This window comes from Bombus vancouverensis, chromosome 14 (assembly GCF_051014615.1).
Source record: "Bombus vancouverensis nearcticus chromosome 14, iyBomVanc1_principal, whole genome shotgun sequence".
In the NCBI taxonomy this organism is placed as follows: Eukaryota; Metazoa; Arthropoda; class Insecta; order Hymenoptera; family Apidae; genus Bombus; species Bombus vancouverensis.
The window spans coordinates 4,954,193-4,976,922 of NC_134924.1; the positions used below are offsets into that span (position 1 = coordinate 4,954,193).

Consider the following 22,730-nt stretch of genomic DNA (forward strand, 5'->3'; position numbering starts at 1 on the left):
GAAATTGCAATTTAAATAGAGAATTGTAACTACTTTTTACGCATGACGAGTATACTCGTCGTAACACAAAATATCGCTATTTCTTCATGACGAGTATACTCGTCGAAGACAGTTAACTGGTTAAGAAGCATAGAATATAGAGTCGTAATGATTCTATTAGGTTGTCCGAAAAGTGTCTTTCTTTCACAAACGTGTTCTTTACAACAGTGCACCTTCATACAAACGTGAAACCAAGTCTGTGAAATGTTTATCTCAGTAGAACAAAATGGATCGTACGTAATTCGACAAAATAATATAAAACAGAAAACGTTATGCATCTATTATTTCCCCATAAAACGAAAGAAACTTTTCGGGCAACCTAATACAATGGATGTCTGTATTCTACAACTTATCAATTTGTTATTAATGTTATCAGGCACCTAGGGATCGTTTGCTCGATTTAACTATCGTTTTCTTATATCTTCGTAAACATTGACTTCGAAGGAAGTTTAAATGAAAATCTCCATGAAACAGATCGAATTTCGACCGTTTTCTCCTTTCCGAAAGACATATCGTTGTTTACCAGAATCTAACATAGTAAATCTATCTATACTCGCATAGTTGTCGTTAACAACCACGTAAATGCAGTTAATGCGACGTTAAAACCTATATATATAAAAAGAAAGTTTTACTCTACAACCAAATAAGATGCCTGTCTTGTGCGTCGTGTTTCGTTTTGCCTGACTGAGTACGGGCTGTATCTACTTTCGAGCTATTGCGTGTGTTCTGTTAATATTTGCATAGATACGTTTGTGGTTTGTGCATATTTAAGAAGCATAGTATAAAATCGTAGAGTCGTAGAGTCTAGAAAAAACTGTCTCTACGATAGAAATCCATAACTTGCAATTTATCAATTTATTATTAATATTATTAGACCTCTAAAAATCCTACGCACGATTTTCATCGTCATATTTTCACACCTACATAAGCATTGACTTTAAACAAATTTTACCTCGCGATCAAATACAACGCTTGTCTTGCACGTTGTTTCCTTTCTTGTCTGACTGGACACGGGCTGTATATACTTTTGAGTTACCGCGTGTCTTTAGTTGACGGTCTGTAGATAGAAAAATCTGAAGTTTGTGCAAATATTTAAGAAACATATCACGGAAGGGAAACAAGCGAAAAACAACGTCATTGTTTTCAAAGCAGAAAGTTTTACTGATGCTTCGTTTTGTCCGACTTGGACTGGCTGCGTCTACTTTTGAGTGGTTGCGTGAATTAGTTTACTGTTTTGAATGGATGAATCCCAGGATTGTGCGAATATCTAAGAAGCACAGTATGAAAGAGGAGTAATTGAAAAATAACTTTATCGTCCTGGAAGAAGATTCACTGATGCTACGTCTTGTCTGACTCGGCCGGGATATGTTTACTTGGAAGTCGTTGCGTGAGTTAGCTTGATAAATCCGAGGTTTGTGCAAACATTTAAGAAGCATAGTGTGAAATAGGAGTAACTGAAATATAACTTCATTGTCTGGGAAGAAAAATTACTTGTTGCTTAATATAATTTAAAGTTCACCTACTCTTAAAGCTTATTGTCCTCCCTTCGTTACATTTTGCAGCCTCAAATCTCCACCTACGCTGTACGTACCAATATCTCCAAACCTATTAAAAACTGTTCTTCCTCTCTCGATCATAAATATTTCCAAATTGAATGCGCGATAAATTGCAACAGTTCACAGTGTTATCGGCATCGTATCGCACAATCACGATCCAACAACCGACGTTAACCGGCCTGTACCGAACATCAACGAACAATAACCAGCAAGAGGCGACGTAACGTTCTATCGAGAACGGTTGGCAAACATTCGTCATGGACCGTGACAGCCGGCGATTAAATCGGCGTGGCTTGATTCCGGGCGATATCGCGATTACGTTGATCCAACGAACGCGATGCATCGGCTGTTATAAAGTTGGTTAACGAGTGTTGCACCGTTACACGTAGTATGACCAGGCTTCGGACAGACGCGCTCGTCGACTGCTAATTAAACTTGTAACATAATCTACAAGTAGCTGTTCTCCACGGAGCGCGCGTTTCATCACCATCGCTGCAATACCGTAATTACGAATTTTCATTAATGACGAAACGAAACCGGCCACCGAGCACCCGATACCTCCCACACCGTTCTCCTTTAATTGAATCCATTTCGAGTCCCATTACGCGATATCTGTTCGAGTTAATTAGAGCTCTCCCCTGGTTTCCGCCTGCCTTTCAACGACCAATGTTCGTCGAAAAACCTGTTTATTAAGTTATCTATCTATCGAGCACGTAGAAGCGAGATTAGGGGTTGATTAGGGGTTGTCGAGCGGTTGAATGGTGGAAAATCGGCATGTTCCTCCCATTGATCCATCGAAATGAGATCTAGCCGCTGTTACAATGATGGATTTGAAACACGAAGTCTGGCATTTGAAAATTTATTCATTTGCATACAGCCGATTAGAAAGTTAAACGTTCTATTATAGTTTCAGTGAATGGAATTTTATCTTCTAAGAGTAATTGTGGAAGTAGTTATTTCAAGAAAAACCCTACACCTTTTTTCTTTTGTATATCCGTCACCTGGAGAGATCCATATTACTGTGCTCTTGAATATAAATTTTGTTTTCGGTTACAAGATCTAGAAACAGAAGAGCTATAAATAGATTTCTATTGCTGTTTCTTATAGCCTTCAGCTACAGCTACACAACAAGGTTAACTTTTTTGCTAATATCCTTTGCTATAAATATATGAATAAATATAAATATATATTCTATTGTATTGTGATACTGAGAGAGTGAGGATCTAGATTAGCATAAATTATGCCTGTACTTATACCTATACTTATTTCAATATATTTTTCTATTACAGATTCATCCACTCGTTCCTTTATCAGTCAACCTCAACAGTAATAAATGGATGTAATATACGTACATATATCCCGTCCAAAAAATCATTGTTACATTAGTATTACAATATGTTGAAAGGCAGTGACTAGTTGATAATTTGTAATACTACTTACTAGTTAGCAATTTTGTGAGAACAAGTGCAAGTAGTTATGTATCTCTTCGTCGTCAAGTACAGAAGCAACAATTTGTAATTGATCTAATTGATCCCTGGTACTCTTCGTCACATGAAGTGTTATTGGAGTCACGCATTGTTATTGGTTTATTAAAAGATTTCTGTTCCCTCTTTGAGTATCGAGGATCCCTTGATATATCTTTGCATCAACAGAAATTGGTTCAATATGCGTTAACCTTGGGAAATGTGATTCATCCGAGACGAACACTCGTAACATTTACAACGTTCTTCGGATTATTATTCTTATGTACTTGTTTACTGAATAAACTTCATTTCAATCTTACCTCTCTATGTGTCGGTGTTAGTAGTTTCGTGTATTATTTAATAATCGATAGACAAATGAGAGTTTAGGAACGTACCTGCTTTTATCACATTTTCACAGATCAGAAACACATCTACATCGTTTTTTTTTTATAATTTTCTAGTCGCTATAATAATTTGTATAACGTTGAAATAATTATTTCCAAAGATTTGTATGAAATCAGAATCGTATAATTTGTATATTTGTAGAACGCTGATGTTTCAAAACGAGAAAAATTCCTCTCTGCGGAATAATACGCGCGCATAATTACTTTCGCGTATTTTTCAATGAATTTCTGAATTAAAACTCGGGAATTGAGTGAAAGTGGCCTCTTAGATTAATTGGACTATTCAATTTGACTAATTTCCATAAAGTCTGCAACTACCAACTTCAAAATTCTACTTTCCACAGGCTGCTTCGACCTTCTATATCCCGCGTCACATTTCATTTTTCAAAACGGACGCTGAGTAGAAAGCAGATTGTTTAAAGCGTAATCAATGAAGTCTGTTGGAGCAGATTACTCCGAGGACGAGATGAAATTTTAAACGATTGCACGAGGTAGATAGCGTTGGAAATTTATTTCCAGGTTTGCCGAAACAATTGTAGTAGTTTTCCGATGAACACGATGCGCTTCACGTGTTAGACAGATACGAGACTCGACCCGAAAAAAATTACGTACGCTATATCCTTTCTAATTCCGTTTATGTTCTTTGTAACATAGATCAAACACGCTTTTGTCGTGCGTATCATTCGTTTTATGGTTAGTTGGCACATTGTTACTATTTCAGAAGGCAAACACGTGGATACTGGCGGGCAATAATAAACGTTTGTTTGCTCTGAATTGTAGGCGACTGAGCTGCTCGTAATTACAGTGAGAAACCAACTGTTTCGAGGTTGTTCAGTCTATTCGGTCCTAGTGCTTTCCACGAATCGTGTGCTTTTTTTCGTCCACTGAAGAACAGAAAGTAATTAGACACTCGGCGGAGATATCGCCACTGGTTCGTTCGCACGAATCCCCGCGAATCGTTTCGTTTTCAAAAGCCATAAAAGAGCTTTGCTTTATATCGAGTGCGTTTTTTCTTTGAATTTTTAACGATTCTCTAACGTTCCTCTGTCGATTCGCGAATCGAAATGGTAAAATGAATTTCAAAGAAGTCTATTCTAAACGAATTTTTAGAGAAATCTAACGCATCTTAAAGAAATTTATGATCATAAGCATACGTACGTAATAAAATTACATATTAAAAAAATTATGCTGCATAGAAACGAGACACCCGGTGTACAAAAGTACTTCTGGCGCATCATAGAAGAACTGGTTCACCAGCGTGTCCGCATCGTTTTTGATACTTTGTGAACAGGCAGGCCTGGCGTTCTCTCTGAAATTACGAACACCTACAGAGCTTTTCATACTCGGTGAAAAGAGCATTCTTCTCTGTTAATCCCAGCCGTCCGTTTATTTTCTCACTTCCTTTCTTTTCCCCCTTTATCTCTGCTGTCTTTCTTTTTTCGATAAATATTTAGAGATACAGGTCCGTGTAATCGTCGTCGCAATTCCGGGATCCTCCGCTGCGACAACACGCTGGCGACTGTCGCGCGATTAATTAATTACCCAGACATCATAAGCCACTGACGCTTCAAATGATCCTATGATTTATTATCGTGGAAACGTCATTTTTCAACAACGATTAGTTCCATCGAAGAATTATGCCAGTCCTGTTACCGGTGCACGAATTATACTTCTTCTTTTTTTCTCGAATTTGTATCGTGCAGTTAGTCATTCGCTTGGCGAACATAATGTTTGTCTTTTGAATTTTAGTAAAATCCAGCTTTTATATTCTAGCGGTTATCCTCTGTGTCTGTATGTTCGTCGTTCCTTCTTTTTTAATTCTGTTTGAGGAAATATACCTAACGATAATATTATCTTCTCTAACGATAATATTTTTGTTCATACTTCTCTTTTTGCAATAGTAACCGTTGTAAAAAGTATTTAATAAATTGTTACGTAAAGGTCGTAGACGTGTAGTCAAATGTGTCGTCCTTAAAATGGCCATGATTTCTTTTTTTTCTATTTTTTTCGTTTCAAACACGAGAGGCGTCTTTGTTCTTTTTTAACGCTCAAGAGAAACTTCTTTATTCCATTATACTCTTTAAGACCCAGCTATTTGCATAATTAAATCAGGCATCTTGCGCTATCAGGTTGCAAAGATGTTTTTCGTGATGTTGAATAAAAAAAACAGCAATTGAAAAGTTGGCGAGTAAACAAAGATGTAGGAAAATTGCTCTTTCTGAAATTACGTCTGCCTCGAGGACACTTAAATTTCCTGAAAAGCGAGAAACAACGGCAGGAAAGTAACTTCGGACGTTGGAACAACGAAACTACGTGAAACTCATCTCAGGACCTAGCCGCAGTTCCCTTTTGTTCTGCAATAAACTTTTAAAACTGGTCCATCCAGTCGATGCGTTTCAGCTGTCAACGAAGATTCACCGACCGACTTTCCTGAACAGAATTTCAATAGTTTCGTAGTTCGATAGTTACAGTATCTGTCTGTCAACCTGTTAACACATTCGTTGCTATTAAAATACGATTAGACGTCCTTAAAGTTTCATCAGCTTTATTACAATTTTTTATTTCGAGTAATTACTAATTTTTATTTTATTCTCTCTATTATTGTTAAATTTCACAATCGTAGAAGTTTTTAGTTATAGTTGTTACGCCGATATTGTAGAAATTGTATCTTAAATTTCATCTCTTGATTTCATTTCGAACGATATAGTAAGAATAGAAAGTAAACAGAGCGATAAAAATGTTATTTTTGAATAACGTCGGTTCAAAGTCCATCCCATTTACCAAATACATTTTTTGGTGAAAAACGATTTTTTCTTTTTATTTTTTGCCAGTCCTGGATTTGCTTGAAAGAGGGAATATTGGATCCCAAATCTTTCCGAAGGCAAATGGTTGAATTCCACTTCTCGTGCACGTCCATGGTATGCGCTTCTTTCTCTGAACACGAAGCTATCGACCAAATGCAAAGTAATCCTCCTCTATTTTACCGTTCAACGAAGACAATCTGCTAAATAATGTCTCGTGACAAGAATTTTCGTCACAGACTTTCCTTGAATTATAAATTCCAATCCTTTGATTACCTCGTGTTTCCATTATAAGATTTGGGAAAAAGGAAGTTTCCGATTGAAGGGCAACTATTAAAAGATTAAACAGATTTAACTGTACTTTTAAATCTATTTAAAGTACATACAGAGAAATCTTCTCTAAAAGTATTATGAGCAACGTATGCAAAATAGAATCAGTATGCTATTAAAGATAGAGGATAATTCTTGGTACGTACGAATGAACAAGCAGGCGAATACGTAGGTTTCAAGCGACAGAACTTGACAAAATAGTGGAATGGCAGGATTCAAATGCAGATAGGAAGCAATTCTCGGGACATGTGAATAAATAAGCGGACGAATAATCTGCAAGCCGCGAAATCTGGCAAAATAGTCCGATGATAAAAGCAGAAAATAATTCTTGAAACATAGAAACGATCAAGTAATAACGAATTTTAATAATAATTTTCAAGCCACGTCGCTTCATAGAATGTGAAAATGATTCTGCGCGTAATTCCACACACTTAAAATCTTCCACTCGACGTAATTTAAAAAAAGTTCCGCTTTTCTGCTACTCGTTTTATGGTCTCTGATGTAGGTGGAAGCGTTTTACGTATTTCCATACACCTGACCTTATGAACGCTTTGGGAACGCTGCTTAACGTGCTTTAATGGCGCGTAATAGCGCCAGGTATAATATCGCTGACAGTCGTACGGTCTGGCGGTACCACTCTCTCACGTACCGCTATAACATCGCCTAACGTTCGCCTAATGTTTCATCTAACCGTCGTGTCATACAACATGGCTGTACACGAGCGCGAACGTTCAACCAGTTAACTGATTGTTCCCGTGTCGAATCCATATACGCCCACTACCTGCTCGCTCCTAGCTAAGCCAGCACCTCAGTGCTTTTCAAAATGTACAATCACGTTACGCGCAATCAATGAGACCAGGTGCGCTAGACTTTCGCAGCTACCTCTCTTCCAAAACTGTTGCGAATTTCATCAGCTACACGCTGTGTTCTGACCCCGCGTATTTCCTAGTTCGTTAACGTTTCGGCAATTTTGTTTCCTAACTGAGACCGCAAGTTCTAGGGTTAAACTTTCCAGCGTAAAGTTGCTTGCGGCCAGTAATTTATTTAGGAGGATCATTTTTCTTCGGTTATCGTTTTTGAAGAGACGGAAGAGCTGCTATTAATATAACTGAAATTGAACTGAACACTATGTTAAGTATCGAAGGTTGAATATCTCGTAAAACTACTTTAACATCGCTGTTGATTATGTTAAACAAATTGGGCGTGTTAGAACGTAGCCTGTCTTAATAATTGCACCTTTGCTCTGCAACTAAAGACCAAACTAAAACCTAAAGCTTATCGGTTATTGTTAAGACTTGCATCTTTCAATCTACCAGCTTGTTCTTGGTTCAAATTAACGTTCAAATCAGGGAATCGATAAAAATGTACATGTCATGTTTTCCCTCGTGTGCTCCGCGACGATTAAATTCCAGTAAAAAAAAAGCAGTTTTAAAGTTCTCGTTTATAGGTTAATTTCAAGTGGCATTGCTATTAAAGACGACATAGATTGAATGTCCACGTGGGCAGTGTTATCAACGCGCGTGTCACGCGATCGTTGTTTCCGTGAATTCTTTTTACTGCTCCGCCTGCCGGCTGTGTGAAACGTAGGTACACGGTTATATCCTGACTCTTTTTTCCTGAGGAGAAGGGAGGAGGAGGAGGAGGAGGCAGAGGATGACAACGGGATAGAGATCAAAGAGACGAGTGTCATAAACTATGTTGTAGAATGAAAATGTTTTTTTTCAATGAAAAACATGGAATCGAGCTGAAACACGATCGCTTGATAAAACGTATAACGAAATTGAAACTGACAGAAACAATGGAAACAACGTCCTATTTCAAGATACATGTATATTCCTATTGCGTATCGTATAACTGGAATTTTGAGAATTAACTACAGGACGACGCAAAATTAAATACAACATTAATATTTTCATATAGGAATTCTACTTTAGCGAAAAATTTTACTTCTACAAACATCGTTAAACAACTTGAAACATCAATAGGAATTCCATGCTTATTCTAAATTCTTGTATAAATTATGTTAGTCAATTATACGTTTAAGTTATAAGTTTATTCATGCAAGTTCCATCTTCATTATAAACCTTTCTTTTGTATAAATTATATTAGCGAATTATATATATAAACGATAAATTTGTTCATGTAAGTTTTCAAGATGTTTTACAACAATTTCAAACTATATCAGTTTCATCCTTATCTTACATTCCCTTCTCTACATGAATTATATCAGTCAATTCTGTCGATCAAATCTGTTCACTGAGTTTAAAACAACAGGTTCAAACATCGATATCAATTCCATCAATAACCTAAACTAATATCTTAAAATAAAAATAATTTCGATTAAATAATCATCTTTAAAAAATTGATATTAAACGACGATATTAAACATGCATACCAATTCCATCTTCCCACGGAACTTCTATTTTGTAGAAATTATTCTACTAAATGTTATTAACTATACGATTAATCTTACGTCTCAACTTTGAAACATTTTGTACATCAGCAAACTTTAGCAAACTGAATACTTCCCATCTACAATACGAATCATATTCAGTTTCAACGGCTCTCAACAATAAAATCTCTAGATTCTTTCAAAAACTGTCTCCAAACATGTTCAAACCACGGTTATGTAAACAGGTCTCGACACTCGCTAGGGAGAGCCGTCTCAAAATTTGAGTCGCGAAAAATCAACACGAAAGGCAACAAAGTTGTCGTTCTTGCGAGACAGACGGAGATGAGTAGAGTGTCCCTGTCTGACACGTTCATAGGATGTCACGCATGTGCAGAACGAGAACCTGCTTGTCTTCCATGTTGATTTTTCACCACTCAATTTTCCGTATTCTTTTATACTTCCGTTGTACGAGTGTCGAGACCTGTTTATATCTCTGTTTGGCAACGATAGTGGCCCAACTCAAACAATTTCAAATATGCCTTTATTGAATAGAAAATTATGTTTCTACTTCTATCACGTCAAATATAAAATATACTTATAACTGCATCATTTTTGCGTCACAGGACAAAATTATTACTTATGGGCTATTAATTACTATTACTAATTAATCTGGTCTTAGTCTAACAACAGCATTGGCTCTTCTTCGGTTGTTTTGTAACTCTAAAAGTGCAAGGTTGTACTATTTTTACGAACAGTGGTGTATCTTGCGATAAGTCAGCCGTATAACGCCGTTGAAACGATCAAGATTTCTTTGTAGATTTTAAAAAGCCTCTGCTCCAAAACTTACATGTTTCTAATTGTGCCACTATCGATGCGACAATATGATTAACCATACTACGTTCAACTACGAGGTTCAAACTACGTTCAACCATAGCGAAGCTCACGAGTATCGAAGCAAAGTTTCAAACACGGAAATACACGCTTGGCATGACGACGTGGGCGATGACGGTTCCGTGGTAAAACCGTGTCGAATATCAGAGGGTGTGAGTCACTGGACCGCGTTTTTGTCTCTCTTTGGATCGCAGATCACGAGTGCGGAACGCGAAGTAGGAGTCGAGCGGAGCGGAGGTAGATTGAACGTAATGTGCCTCTTCCTCCGACGCAGATACAGTCACGGTCACCACACACTCATACAATCTATCATCTGTGTTCGTACGTGTGCCTGTGTACGTGTATATTGGTACCAGCAACACCGGCAACTCTTTAACGAATCCACGGACAGACGCGCGTAAGAACGAGACCCTCTTCTTCCGTGATGTGTCCCAATGGTGGTCGTTTGATGGTGGAATTGATTCTTTGATGATTTGAGCGTTTCGATGCGTAGGGTTGGTGTTTATGGTGATTGTTACACTGCGGATTTTTATGCATTTATAGGAAATTTGAAAGTGCAACATTGCATAGTGTACGTAATATGAAAAAATATGTAAAGTATTGCGAGCATTGTACTTTCTGTGATACTTGTTGGCTAGAACAATCGCAAGTTGAGCCTGTCGAGGTTCTACTTCTTCTTAATTGTACTCTGAAAAATGTGAATTTGCATAAAAATCCGCAGCCCGGTAATGGTGGTTCTAAGTGGAAGAGGAGGGACAGAAGTGGGACAAAAACTGACTTCTGCCTGGATAATTGGAATCCTTTTTGTAGGAGAAGCCTGAGTCGTGTGAGAATTTAATCTGCCAGACTATTAAATTGTGCAGCTCGTAATGAAAAAACATTTGTCAAATATTTCAATCTATGCCTAACCTGAAAATTGATTTATGTCGTTGCCTTATTCAATTGGATGTATTAATTCGTCTACGGTGTAATTGTTTTAATTCTGATTACATAACGTCACGAATGTTTTGTTTAAAAAAAAGTTATCTTTTGAAGAAGCGTTGATAAATAAATTTCTCTGTATCTGAGAATTACAGTACGATATGGTATGCAGTATTTGCATTTCAATATTTAGATGAGTATTTACGCGACGATTCTCGCCAGTGTCAGCCCATTCATTTTCCTCGCGCCATTGTCCAGAAACGAACGATCCGCTTCAGGCATCCGATTGTAGCGACTAATTTATCGCTTTGGAGTAGCATGGCTCTCGATACTTCTCAAGAATGCGAGGAAGGAACGTGGTAGCTATTATTCAGTGAATCGTCGAATGAAATGACTGAAAAAATATAATCCAATGACAGTAAAAAGAATTTTTGTGAGTGAGAAATTTAGATGGGTATATAGTCTGTTGGAAATTAGAAAATTCAAGAGATTAGTGGAAAGCAAAATGATCGGAACGTCGTTATTAGTCTGCGAATATTTACGTAAATTCATTACATCGATGAATAGAATTCAAGAAATGGAACTTTAAACGAGATACAAAAGTGTACAGTGTGTTTTAAAAAACATCTCGATGTATAGCAGGTATATGTAAATGCATATTTTTTTACGCATGTACAAACGAATATTTCATAACTATATTTTTATATAAATATTAGTAATTATCGTTGTACACGCATAAATATGTATTTATTTATTTAATTTCGACCTCGTGATCAAGAAATAGTCTTGTTTGTATGTACAATACAATGATTAGCATTGCACACACATACTGCAATGTACATTATTGAAATATTTACAATAATATTTATGTATCCTCTGCAGTCATAACACGTATTAAGTCAGGATATAAAACAAATGCTCTTAAAGAAACTTCAGTATACTCGACTTTAATTAATCAAGTATCGAGGTAAATACATCTCTATGATTGCTTCAGCCATCCTGTACACACTCTCTGTTAAATATTTCATAAATCATCAAGCAGCCTGTCGACTAGTCGAAAGTAACTCAAACACGCTTCAACGCAGCAGTATATTTCAGCTAAGTTTCCCTATGGTAGGTGCGCAACAGTCCGAACAGTTTCCTTGTCGAACGATGATAAAGAAGCGCGTAGGACTTTCCAGTCTCCCGGAGGTTTCTGATGTTTCCAAAGGATTGGCCCGGTTCTATCGGCGTAGCCTTGTGTAGTATATCGGAACGGGCGATTAGGGTCATTGGTTTTCCAAACCAGCGGAGCTGTTGCCGGGAACCGTTTCCAGGTTCTGATAAAGTCCGGTACGTTGGTTCTTCTCAACATCGATCGTCCTGGATGCGTTCGTCTCCGTGTGAACTCGCGCGGAAGCCTCTTCGAAACGAGCATCGTCCAAATCACGAAGAAACTGCTGTGCAGAGATGGAAAATTGACGCTCGAATGATCCGACTGGACCTAGCGCAGTAAAGCTTTTGATGATAAAGATAGGCTATACGAGTTGCTATTATTAGGTCTCTTCTCCCAATATGTGCGAAGATCCATTGGTTATAGTGTTATGGGTCTACTTTTAATTATAATAATAGGGTACACGCTAATTTTTCTTTTTAATTATGGCCTTTTTCAACGCTTGGAACGCTTGATTAGCCACGGTGCAACATGAGCTTTCCATCATGAAGATAAGTCACACGAATTTTTATTATTAAACATGGCTCTCCTTGATATTTGGAAGGTTTGATTGGTTATAGTGCAACAGGTCCAATTTCTTCCATAGACCACACACGAATTTTTCCTGCTAATTATGGCTTTCCTCGATACTTTAGACATCTGATTCGTCCTAGTACAGTAGACTCACTTTTGAGTATAAAGATAAGGCATGCGATGTTTGGTTGTTTATAGTGAGATAGGTCCATTTTCAAATATAGCAATGGAAGACACGAATTTTTGTTATTATGACTTTCCTCGATACTTGGAACTTACTTTTGGTCACCTGAATTTTTATTATTAAATATAGCTGTTCTCAATATTTGGAAGGTTTAAATGGTCATAGTGTAATAGGTTCACTTTCATTTACGTTAATTTACAGCACACATGAATTTTTGTTATTAACGGTTCTTCTCAACATTAGGAAGGTTTAATCGATCACAGAACAATAGACCCATTTTTAATTGTAATAGTAAGATACACGAATTCTTTGGTTAGGTATAATACTTCTCAACACTTGGCTTATTTTTGAATTAGCATTTTGAAAGCTTTTCTGTCCTCGAATATGGTTCTTTTTCATATGATTTTTAATGCATATATTTCTCAATCCAAATCACGAAGAAACTGTGTTTGTTGTGGGTTGTTCTGATTGAAGAACTCCGTCGTGCCGGGTTAGAGACTTTTAATTGAAAATCGGACGAAATATCGAATTCTCTTGGCTCCATTATGACCCACGAGGAGTTCTAACGGAGTTCGACTCCTCGAATGATTCGAGAACAAGATACGGAGGACGGCTATTGTGCGTGGATCAAAGGTGTGGATGTCGGTGTTGATCGTATAGCGAAATACAAAATATCACGAAATTGTACGTTTATTATAACTAAACTTTCGAAACTCAAATTTTATCTTCTCAGTTTTCTGTCAATACAACCGTCCAAGCGAAATACGTAAAACGCAAAACATCCATTATGTAAATTTTCGATGTTTGAACTTTTGGCTCGAAATATCGACTATGTAAATCTTCGACGCTTGAACTTTGTTGCGCAATTATTTTCTCTGACTACATCCCTAGCAATAACAAACAAAAAAAAAAATTAAGACTTTACGAGGTAATGTCGGAAAAGCAATGTAGGAAATCATAGAAAACAAATATTCTTCGATGTTCTACACTTCCTCCATTTTATTGTTATCTATAGCATTATTTTTAGTCCTCGTGACAAAATAGAATACATTTAAACAACACGTGAACTGCAATATAAAGTCCAGTTACGAAAAGTGAATAAGCATTTAGTTTTAGTTGAATATCGCAGAGTAAAGGTTAACGCCCGAGAATCATCGAAACCTTGTGTATTTACATATACAGTAGAGATTTGAAGTTTCTGCGAAAAACGTGGCATTCGTCTGAACAGCGTCGCCCCTTTCCACTTTGGCCGCGCCCGATGGTTCTTTTTCACTGCGGCGGTGTCTGGCGGTCCTTTTCCACTTCACCTGGCGCGTGCCAGCGAAACGAGAAGGTCGAACCATCGGCCGCCTTTTCTACTGCGACCCCTCAGCCGCTTGTCTGACTACTCACTGGGCGAAGTTACTTCGAACGTAGAGACGAAATCGGCGTTTACCGCAGCTCTTATCGCGCCCGACCGAGTTAAATAATTAAAACGGCGCCTGCCGCCGGTGAAAGAACGCCGAGAATTCGTCGGCTGACTTTAATTACACGTGCACCGACTACCTCTACTCGTCAACGAATTCCTCCTCGAACTGTTTTTCTTTTTATTCCGCTTCACGTTCGTTTCCTTTTTCCGTCGGATGAGTTTCGAAGAATCTTAGATCGATCGTTGCCATGAATGGAGGCATGCGAGCTAATTGTTGTATTTGGATACAGAGATTTAAAAAAATTATATTGGTAATTGTATATAAAAATTATATACGTGGCAAATTGTTTAGAATATTAGTTGGACACTTTTGAATGTGGTTAATGATAACCGATATAATAGTATTTTTGTAGGAAATTCTATAGTTAACTTTGACACTGTTGTTTTCTTTTCTTCGCATCAGTATCTGTCTTCTTTTTAAAGATTAACGATTATGTTGGGCTTGAGATTATATCTCACTAGAAAGCCCTAAGGATAATACCGAATTTCGGCAATATCGTAAGAGAAAGAGTAATTTGTCGAGGGTTAAAACACCAGGTCCCTCGTGCACAACTCACTAAGGTTTTAACTGATAGTATCATTGAATTGATAAGATTATAATCCTTCCTTATAATCTCATAATTTTATGTCGAACGAGAGAACAAGATAACCGGTAATTTGTAAAGTTTCATTCGATTTATTATCAAGCTTATTACTGTTATACAGGAAAACGCGTGTACCAGTAATTTATGACCAGTGACTTGTAAAATTTCGTTAATAATATTAACGTAGACGCTCGAAAATATCGATGAAACGTCCCCCTTCGAACAGAGAAGAAGAATTGTTCAAATCGGTTAACGCATTATGAGATTATGCATGAACATACAACTGAAACAGTACGCATATACATAGATATACCGGTCGATCGAAGAATCTCCTTTTTTCGAAGTCGGTTAAATGACAATTATCGAAATGAATCGTTTAGTTGCTACAATTATCGTGACTGTTTGTCGCTGATAAATCGACACGCGTTTAATATAGAAGAAAATGCAGAAGCGTATCACAGACACGAGCGTGAGACACGTGAACAGCAGGACCGCGAGTGCATCGTGTGCACTTAAACGAGCTCAATCGTACGCGACCCCATTTAAATAACGACGAATTGGATCCCGGAGTGTTTCCTCTTCGCTCTGCTTCCCCTCTTCGCGTTACAGTTCACGCTGTTCGCTCACGATGTCGTTTTCGATCTCTGCTTTCCTTAAGCCTGCCAAGCTAAACTGCATTTCCAAAGGAGTTCCTACTGTTTCTATAGTTTCTACTGTTTCTATATCTCTTTGGTCCTAATATTCTCACTTGCAAACATCTCTCGTGCTTTATAACAATAACGATTACGATATCGCGCTATACAAGCAATTCTATGTTCCAAGCGAATGTATTCTCTGTTTCACAATTTGACTAGCTTTTATATTCTTCATCTAGGAAGAAACTTTAACATTAGAACTACCGATAGTTAACACGAAGCTATTTCTACCAAAATCAGTCAAAATGACTGGTCTTTAAAAAATACCTAATAATAGAATATTTTTATATTTATTGATTTGTTACTTTCTTAGAGAAGAAATTCAATGTTACGTAGTACGTTTTTGGTATTATTAATCCATCTGGGACCATGATCCCTAAACGAGATTTGACAAATTTATAAAATTGTAGAACCAGTCATTTTGACCAGTGTGGAATTTCTAGTGTTAGCATCAATCGATCCAGCGATCGATCTGGAATTTTCCTGATAACTGATATCATCATATTGAATGATACGCAGTAAAAATTTAAAAAACGAGGAAGCTGGTTAATTGGGGTTCGATAAACAGATTACAGGACCCTTTTACACTTTGACAAGTACCAGTCATTTCGACTGGTATTGGCATAAGTAGCCTTGATACAAAATTATTTCCAGTTTGAATACATGAAAAACAAAATAAAATTCATTATGTTATTCTTTTAGTTATCGTTGTGAGAGTCACTATATCATTGCGGATAGAAAATATAACATGAAGTAGGAATTTTAAAATAAAACTGTAAAACCAGTCAATTTGACTGGTGTGGTAGTTCTAGTGTCAAGTAGATAACATAGTTAGTAGATAAGTAGATAATTTAAGTAAGATAAGTAAAAACGATATTCTAATGTTGGAAACTTTATTGTTGCACGCGTACCGCAAGAGATAAGTAAATAAGGAAAGATAAAGGAGGGTAGGAAAATTCGAAAAATATAGAAAAATTGTTTATATCAGAAAAATCATGGTTCCATTAGTAGTAGAAGGATCAAATGGATAATGAAAAAATAAAGAAATTTGAAATATACGATCTTTTTAAGCCAGGAGCTTTACGGTCCCCAAGGTATCAAAGAGGCTAAGTAAATAAAGGAAGATAAATAGATCCGAAGTAGACGACATTTTGAAGCTAGAAACTGGTACCGTGTGTACCAGGACTGAATTAAACAAACAGAAATGAAAAAGATTCGAAAAATACACGATCCTTTAAAGTTAGAGAAATTTGGGTTCCGCGATCAGTCGAGCAAATAAAGATCGAAGTAAACGAAAATAACAGAAAACCACACAATGTAGAGAGATCTTTTATGCTTAGAAACGTTATGGTCCCACGTGTGTCCAAATAATTAAATGATAAAACAAAGATAAAAAGGACTAAAAAAAAAAAAAAGAAATAGACGATCTTTTAATGCCGGACACGTTGAAACTCCGCGTGTCCCATGAAGATGGAATATTTAAACGAAAATTAGAAAAAAAAAAAAAGAAATTAGAAAAATACCTACTGCGTTCAAGTTCGAAACGTAATGGTAGCGCGTGTACCGGAAGCAGGTGCTTCGGCATGCAGGAAGGCGCAAGGTGAGGTCGATCAACTTGGCAGAGACGCGTCATCGAGAAGTTGCACGGCCTCGTGGCGTTGAAATAGCAAAGAGGGAAGGAGAGGCTGTCGATAGTATCCAATAACTGGCCGACGCTATCGCGTCGCCTGAGACCGCCAGTCGCCGGTTTTCCGGTTCTAACTGGATAGAAATCGCCGGGACGCCGTTCATTGTTCCTGAATGACTGGTCGAAACGGAACTTTGGCATCGTGGTTCACGTGGGCGACACACGCCGCCTGTACCTCCTGCCGCTTTCATTCACACCACACCTTTTTTTGCTGCGTTTTCAACGCCGGTTTTCCTTCCACTTTTCGTTCTCAGTGTTTCATATTAATCGCGTACGACGAAGCAACTCTTCTCGTTAAATACGAGTGGACGTTTAAGTGATATTCAAATATAGCGGCATTTGGAGAAAGATGGATAATTCTGCAAATTATAATGATTTTTTTCGACCTTACGTTTTAACCTTTTGCTTGTCGACTATTTTTATTATATACAGTTTCATAGTGGAATTAAAAAAAAAAAAGATAAGATTCGTGGAATTATTTGAAAATTTTCTTGCATTTGATTTTAATCCTTCGCACTTGGAAAGATCCTCACGACACGCAGCTTCGTAACGAGTCTGTTCGAAATTGCGAATTTTGTTCCGAGAAGAGAACGTTACGAAACGTGTGTTTTCTTTGTGACATACATTTCTTTCCAAGTTTTTATTTTTATCGGTGATAATAGTATAGAAACAATTTAGTATATTTTTAGTATGGAAACAAAATAGAAAAAATATTGAAATTTGTTTTTCTGGTTTGGGTGGAAAATCTTCACCTAATCGTAAGGTATTGCTGCGATCGACCATTTTTGAAGGATATTTAATAACGCAAGGAAGCGATTTCCAGTCGAATTTCTAGTTAACTAGTAAATCAGCGTAGGAATTTGTCGACGAACGTTGCATTTCCCAAAAAATGCAGACTCATCGATTCTTGATAAAGCCGCGTCAACTTTTATTATGTTTCCGCTTGGATTTTTGATGCGAAGCCAGAAGCGACAGCGTATTTTTTACTTGCCATTTAACGCAAGATCCGTTTATACACTTTTTGGCAGAGTTATTGGGCGGAATTAGTTTCAAGAATTACGTTTGACAATTTCTCACGAGGCATTTCCAACGTGTTATCGTTCCCAAGCGGCTGATTTATATTTGTAACAGAGAATGCAGAAAGTGCAAATGTGTAAGGTCAATAATTTTGGGCGAGCGAAATCGCGCAATTCTTAGCTGAATCGAGCAACAAGCTAATTGAAGAATAGTTACGACTGTGTAATTGAGCAATGACAATCAATTTTTATTGAATAAAATTTCACTTTAATAAAATTCAATTTCATATGATAAAAATTCAGTTTAATATAATTATAGAAATTAAATGTACTGAAATGAATCGTTCTAAAATTAAAAAAAAAAAGTATTAATCAACTAAACGCGATAAACATATCTGTTTTCGCAAGGACTGATATCACAAAAATATAAAGCAAATCTGTTATTCATAAACAGAGTAAATAAAGTAAACTCCTTTGCTCGTAGTTCAAGGCGAATTTTGTTTTAAAAACGTCGAGTAATGTGGTGGTTCTAATTCGAACCAGAAATGAATAACTTTTAATCAAACAATCAAGAGATAAAAGCAATAAAGACAGATAACGAAGTATCTTATCTGTTGATCTATATAATGAAAAAAGCACGATAATCTCGACGCCGTGAAGTTTCACAACATTAACGTAACAACGGCGCGACATAACAAAAATCAGTCGATTAGATAAAGCTGGGGCATTTTCATTTCGCGATACGTTTATCTAGAAAGCCAGCCACTCATGAGTCTCTTGGGACATTAGCGCCAAACAAGTTGAAAATAATATTCTGATGGGATAGGTGCAATCAGCTCGAAATTTTCAGTTCAGAGGCCACGAAAATTTGTGAGCCATAATACGCGAGGCAAACTGACCGTGAGAAACGAATCCTCCGTGGAAACGCGCCTCTAAAATTCCATGGCGGCTTGTTGCTCGTAAATTTACCTTCTCTCTTTTTCTAAATCTAACGAATGTCACATGAATTACATTTATCAAAAATATTTTCCAAATCGATGAAACGCGAAGTGTTGTGAATTCTTGAAGTATTTTTATTATCGCGATTTGTTACGCTTTCAGCACGTCTCAACTTCGCTTTTCGCAAACCTTTTAATTTTATTATCTTGGTACATGACTAGTGTCCGACGTTCTAAAGAATTCACTGGATTACTTCCGTTTAGTGTATTCGTTGCAAAAGGATGCGATACAAGTGATGATAATAAATATCGGACGAAATGTTGGAAAATATTTGTAACATCATGACGATTCAGTATTTTTTAATTAATGGATTCTGAAAAGTTTATATTTCTATGATACTTTGTTAATTTAAATGAAGCAATACCGGAGAGCATTATCGAAATTATTTCTCGTATTCATGGAGATTATGCTAGGATTTTACTCCTTAATCCCTCGATTCGGAAACGTTGCTGCCGATAATTAGGAAATTCAATTCTCCATGAAAATTACTTCCTTGTGATCCACAGGCTTTAACTATATACTCTCCATATTCCACCGTTATTTGAATAATTCCAAAAATCTTGTATGCCAAAATCTTATACCTAAATATAACCTATTTACCTAATATGTATTACATATTCTACATGTATCAACCATTGAATCAACTGTAGCACCTTCCTAATCTGAATATACCTATTACTAGAAACCAATAAAACTGTATTTCAACAATCCTATCTCTGCATCACACCTCTAATCCGGTAGATCGCGATCGAACGCAACCCCCATTTACCCCCCATTTCGCAAATCTAATTTGTCCTAGCATTTAGTATTAATTAAATCCATGATAAAGATATAGCTATAATACACTCTACACGTCACTGCAATATTTGATACCAATGTCAAAAATCCTCTACCTAAATATATAGGGCAGAAACTTAATACCTAATTCATATTATAATTCTGTTAGACTTTTCTACTGTATTTTCCCCCAAATTTAATTTGTCCTGGCATTTAGCATTAATTTAATCCATGATAAGTGTGGGATGGTGTGACGTTAGCGAAAGACGTGGCTGATTGTTTATAAACGTTGTTAAGATATGTTAATGTCGTCAAGGAGTGTTGTGAGCGTTACCAAGGTTTGTTACAGTAATGGTAATGCTGTCAGAGTTGAATTAATCGTGATCGAGAGAAGTTCATCGTGTTGCTGTGACGTAGAAATAGTGTTAAGCGAATTCGTAAAGTGCGATATTATATTCAATTTTGTGAGAGTGTTACAATATTGTGTTTATCATACTGTCTTTTCTGTTAATTTATAATAAACATTCCTACATAAAGATATAGCTATGATATACTCTACACGTCATTGCAATATTTGATACTAATGTCAAAAATCTTCTAAAATATATAAAAAATACCTGAATAAGTAGAACAAAAACTTGATACATGATACTTGAATGATAAAGATATAGCTATAATACACCCTACACGTTACTGCAATATTTGATACCAATGTCAAAAATCTTCTAAAATATATAAAAAATACCTGAATAAGTAGAACAAAAACTTGATACATAATCTACATTGTAATTCTACTGTACTTTTCTACTATACCTTTTTTCCAAATTTAATTTGTCCTGGCATTTAGCATTAATTAAATCCATGATAAAGATATAGCTATAATACACCCTACACGTTACTGCAATATTTGATACCAATGTCAAAAATCTTCTAAAATACATAAAAAATACCTGAATAAGTAGAACAAAAACTTGATACATAATCTACATTGTAATTCTACTGTGCTTTTCTACTATGCCTTTTTTCCAAATCTAATTTGTCCTAGCATCTAGTATTAATTTAATCCATAAAGATATAGGTATAATACACCCTACACGTCACTGCAATATTTGATACCAATGTCAAAGATCCTCTACCTAAATATATAGGGTAGAAACTTAATACCTAATTCATATTATAATTCTGTTAGACTTTTCTACTGCATTTTCCCCCAAATTTAATTTGTCCTGGCATTTAGCATTAATTTAATCCATGATAAAGATATACCTTTGATATATTCTACACGTCATGGCAATATTTGATACCAGTGTCAAAAATCTTCTAAAATATATAAAAAATACCTGAATAAGTAGAACAAAAACTTGATACATAATCTACATTGTAATTCTACTGTACTTTTCTACTATACCCTTTTTCCAAATTTAATTTGTCCTGGCATGTAGCATTAATTAAATTCATGATAAAGATATAGCTATAATACACCCTACACGTCACTGCAATATTTGATACCAATGTCAAAGATCCTCTACCTAAATATATAGGGTAGAAACTTAATACCTAATTCATATTATAATTCTGTTAGACTTTTCTACTGTATTTCCCCCCAAATTTAGTTTGTCACATTTAACATTAATTTAATCCATGGTAAAGATATAGTTACAGTATACCCTACACGTCACTGCAATATTTGATACCAATGTCAAAAATCCTCTACCTAAATATATAGAATAGAAGCCTAATACCTAACTCATATAATTCTGTTAAACTTTTCTACTGTACCTTTTGCCCCAAATTTAGTTTGTCACATTTAACATTAATTTAATCCACAATAAAGATATAGCTAGAGTATAGCCTAGATGTCGTTTCAAATGTTTGCTACCAGTGCCAAAAATCCTCTACCTAGATGCTCAAATACCTTCTCTACCTAAATAAAATAGAAGCTTCACACCTAACCCATCTAATAATTATACTATATCGTTTCAACAAACTCCATCATCCTCCAAATCGCGATACCAAAAAACCAAAAACCTACGTCTTCACATCCTCGATCCTTCCTGCGAGTCACGATCGAACTCAATTCTGTAGAACCTACTACCACCACCTTAACCATTAACAAAATACCCTCATCCGTTCCCAAATCCTCTCCCACTCCCAATAAAAACATCGTCTCACCATAGTGTGCGTTCCACAATGCGTTCCATCATCATCCTCATCCTCATCATCATCACCATCATCATCATCATCATCATCATCATCATCATCATCATCATCATCATCATCATCACCATGTACCACCACCACCATCACCATCGTCATCGCCGCCACCAGCTTCTCTCCATCTTGCTCGTCCTCCACGGCGCTGCATCTTCTTCGCTGTCGTCTCTCGATTCTCGACGCGGACACGTCGTATCCGTGCCGCACGGGAATAAGAAATTAGCTCGTGGGATGTGAACACGCACACGCACAATGGAAAACACAAGCACAGGCACACGTACACACGGTGAAACACGCATAAAGTCGACGTGTCGGGTCGTGGTCACAGGACGCGCGTCAAGATATCGGTCTCGATTGAGGAAGTCGAGGATAAAAGGAGTGAACCTTATCGTCGGCTGGTCGGCCATTCAATAATTGCCGAGGCGCTAATCGAGCCATCCTAACCGGGACCTAGTCGGTTTACCGGTTCGAACCGGTGCGGACGAGCCACCGAGTCGACGATTCGGTGAATGGCGAGCTCAAACCAGAAAGAACCGGACGCGTCATTCACCGCTGGTGGAAGAGGAAGGAACGGAGTACTACA

The 22,730-nt window shown here is 36.8% G+C and overlaps 2 protein-coding genes across 8 annotated transcripts in view; one reads left to right on the forward strand and one right to left on the reverse strand.

Annotated features, from left to right (window-relative positions):
* The window catches only part of LOC117159310 (uncharacterized), a 69,513-nt gene extending 46,865 nt beyond the window's left edge, over positions 1–22,648 (reverse strand). Inside the window, exons 1-2 of one of the 4 annotated variants that reach the window (XM_076624116.1) lie at positions 22,106–22,648; positions 3,047–5,948 (exon numbers count right to left, since the gene is read on the reverse strand). In XM_076624116.1, the coding sequence (XP_076480231.1) occupies positions 5,795–5,948; positions 22,106–22,221 (270 nt within the window). In that variant the 5' untranslated portion in view covers positions 22,222–22,648 and the 3' untranslated portion in view covers positions 3,047–5,794. Of the gene's footprint in view, positions 1–3,046; positions 5,949–15,987; positions 17,501–22,105 lie in introns of those variants that run through there. The other 3 variants (XM_033339034.2, XM_076624118.1, XM_076624117.1) reach the window with 3 other exon arrangements.
* The window catches only part of Atpalpha (sodium/potassium-transporting ATPase subunit alpha), a 170,844-nt gene that overhangs the window by 38,342 nt on the left and 109,772 nt on the right, over positions 1–22,730 (forward strand). The window lies entirely within an intron of this gene.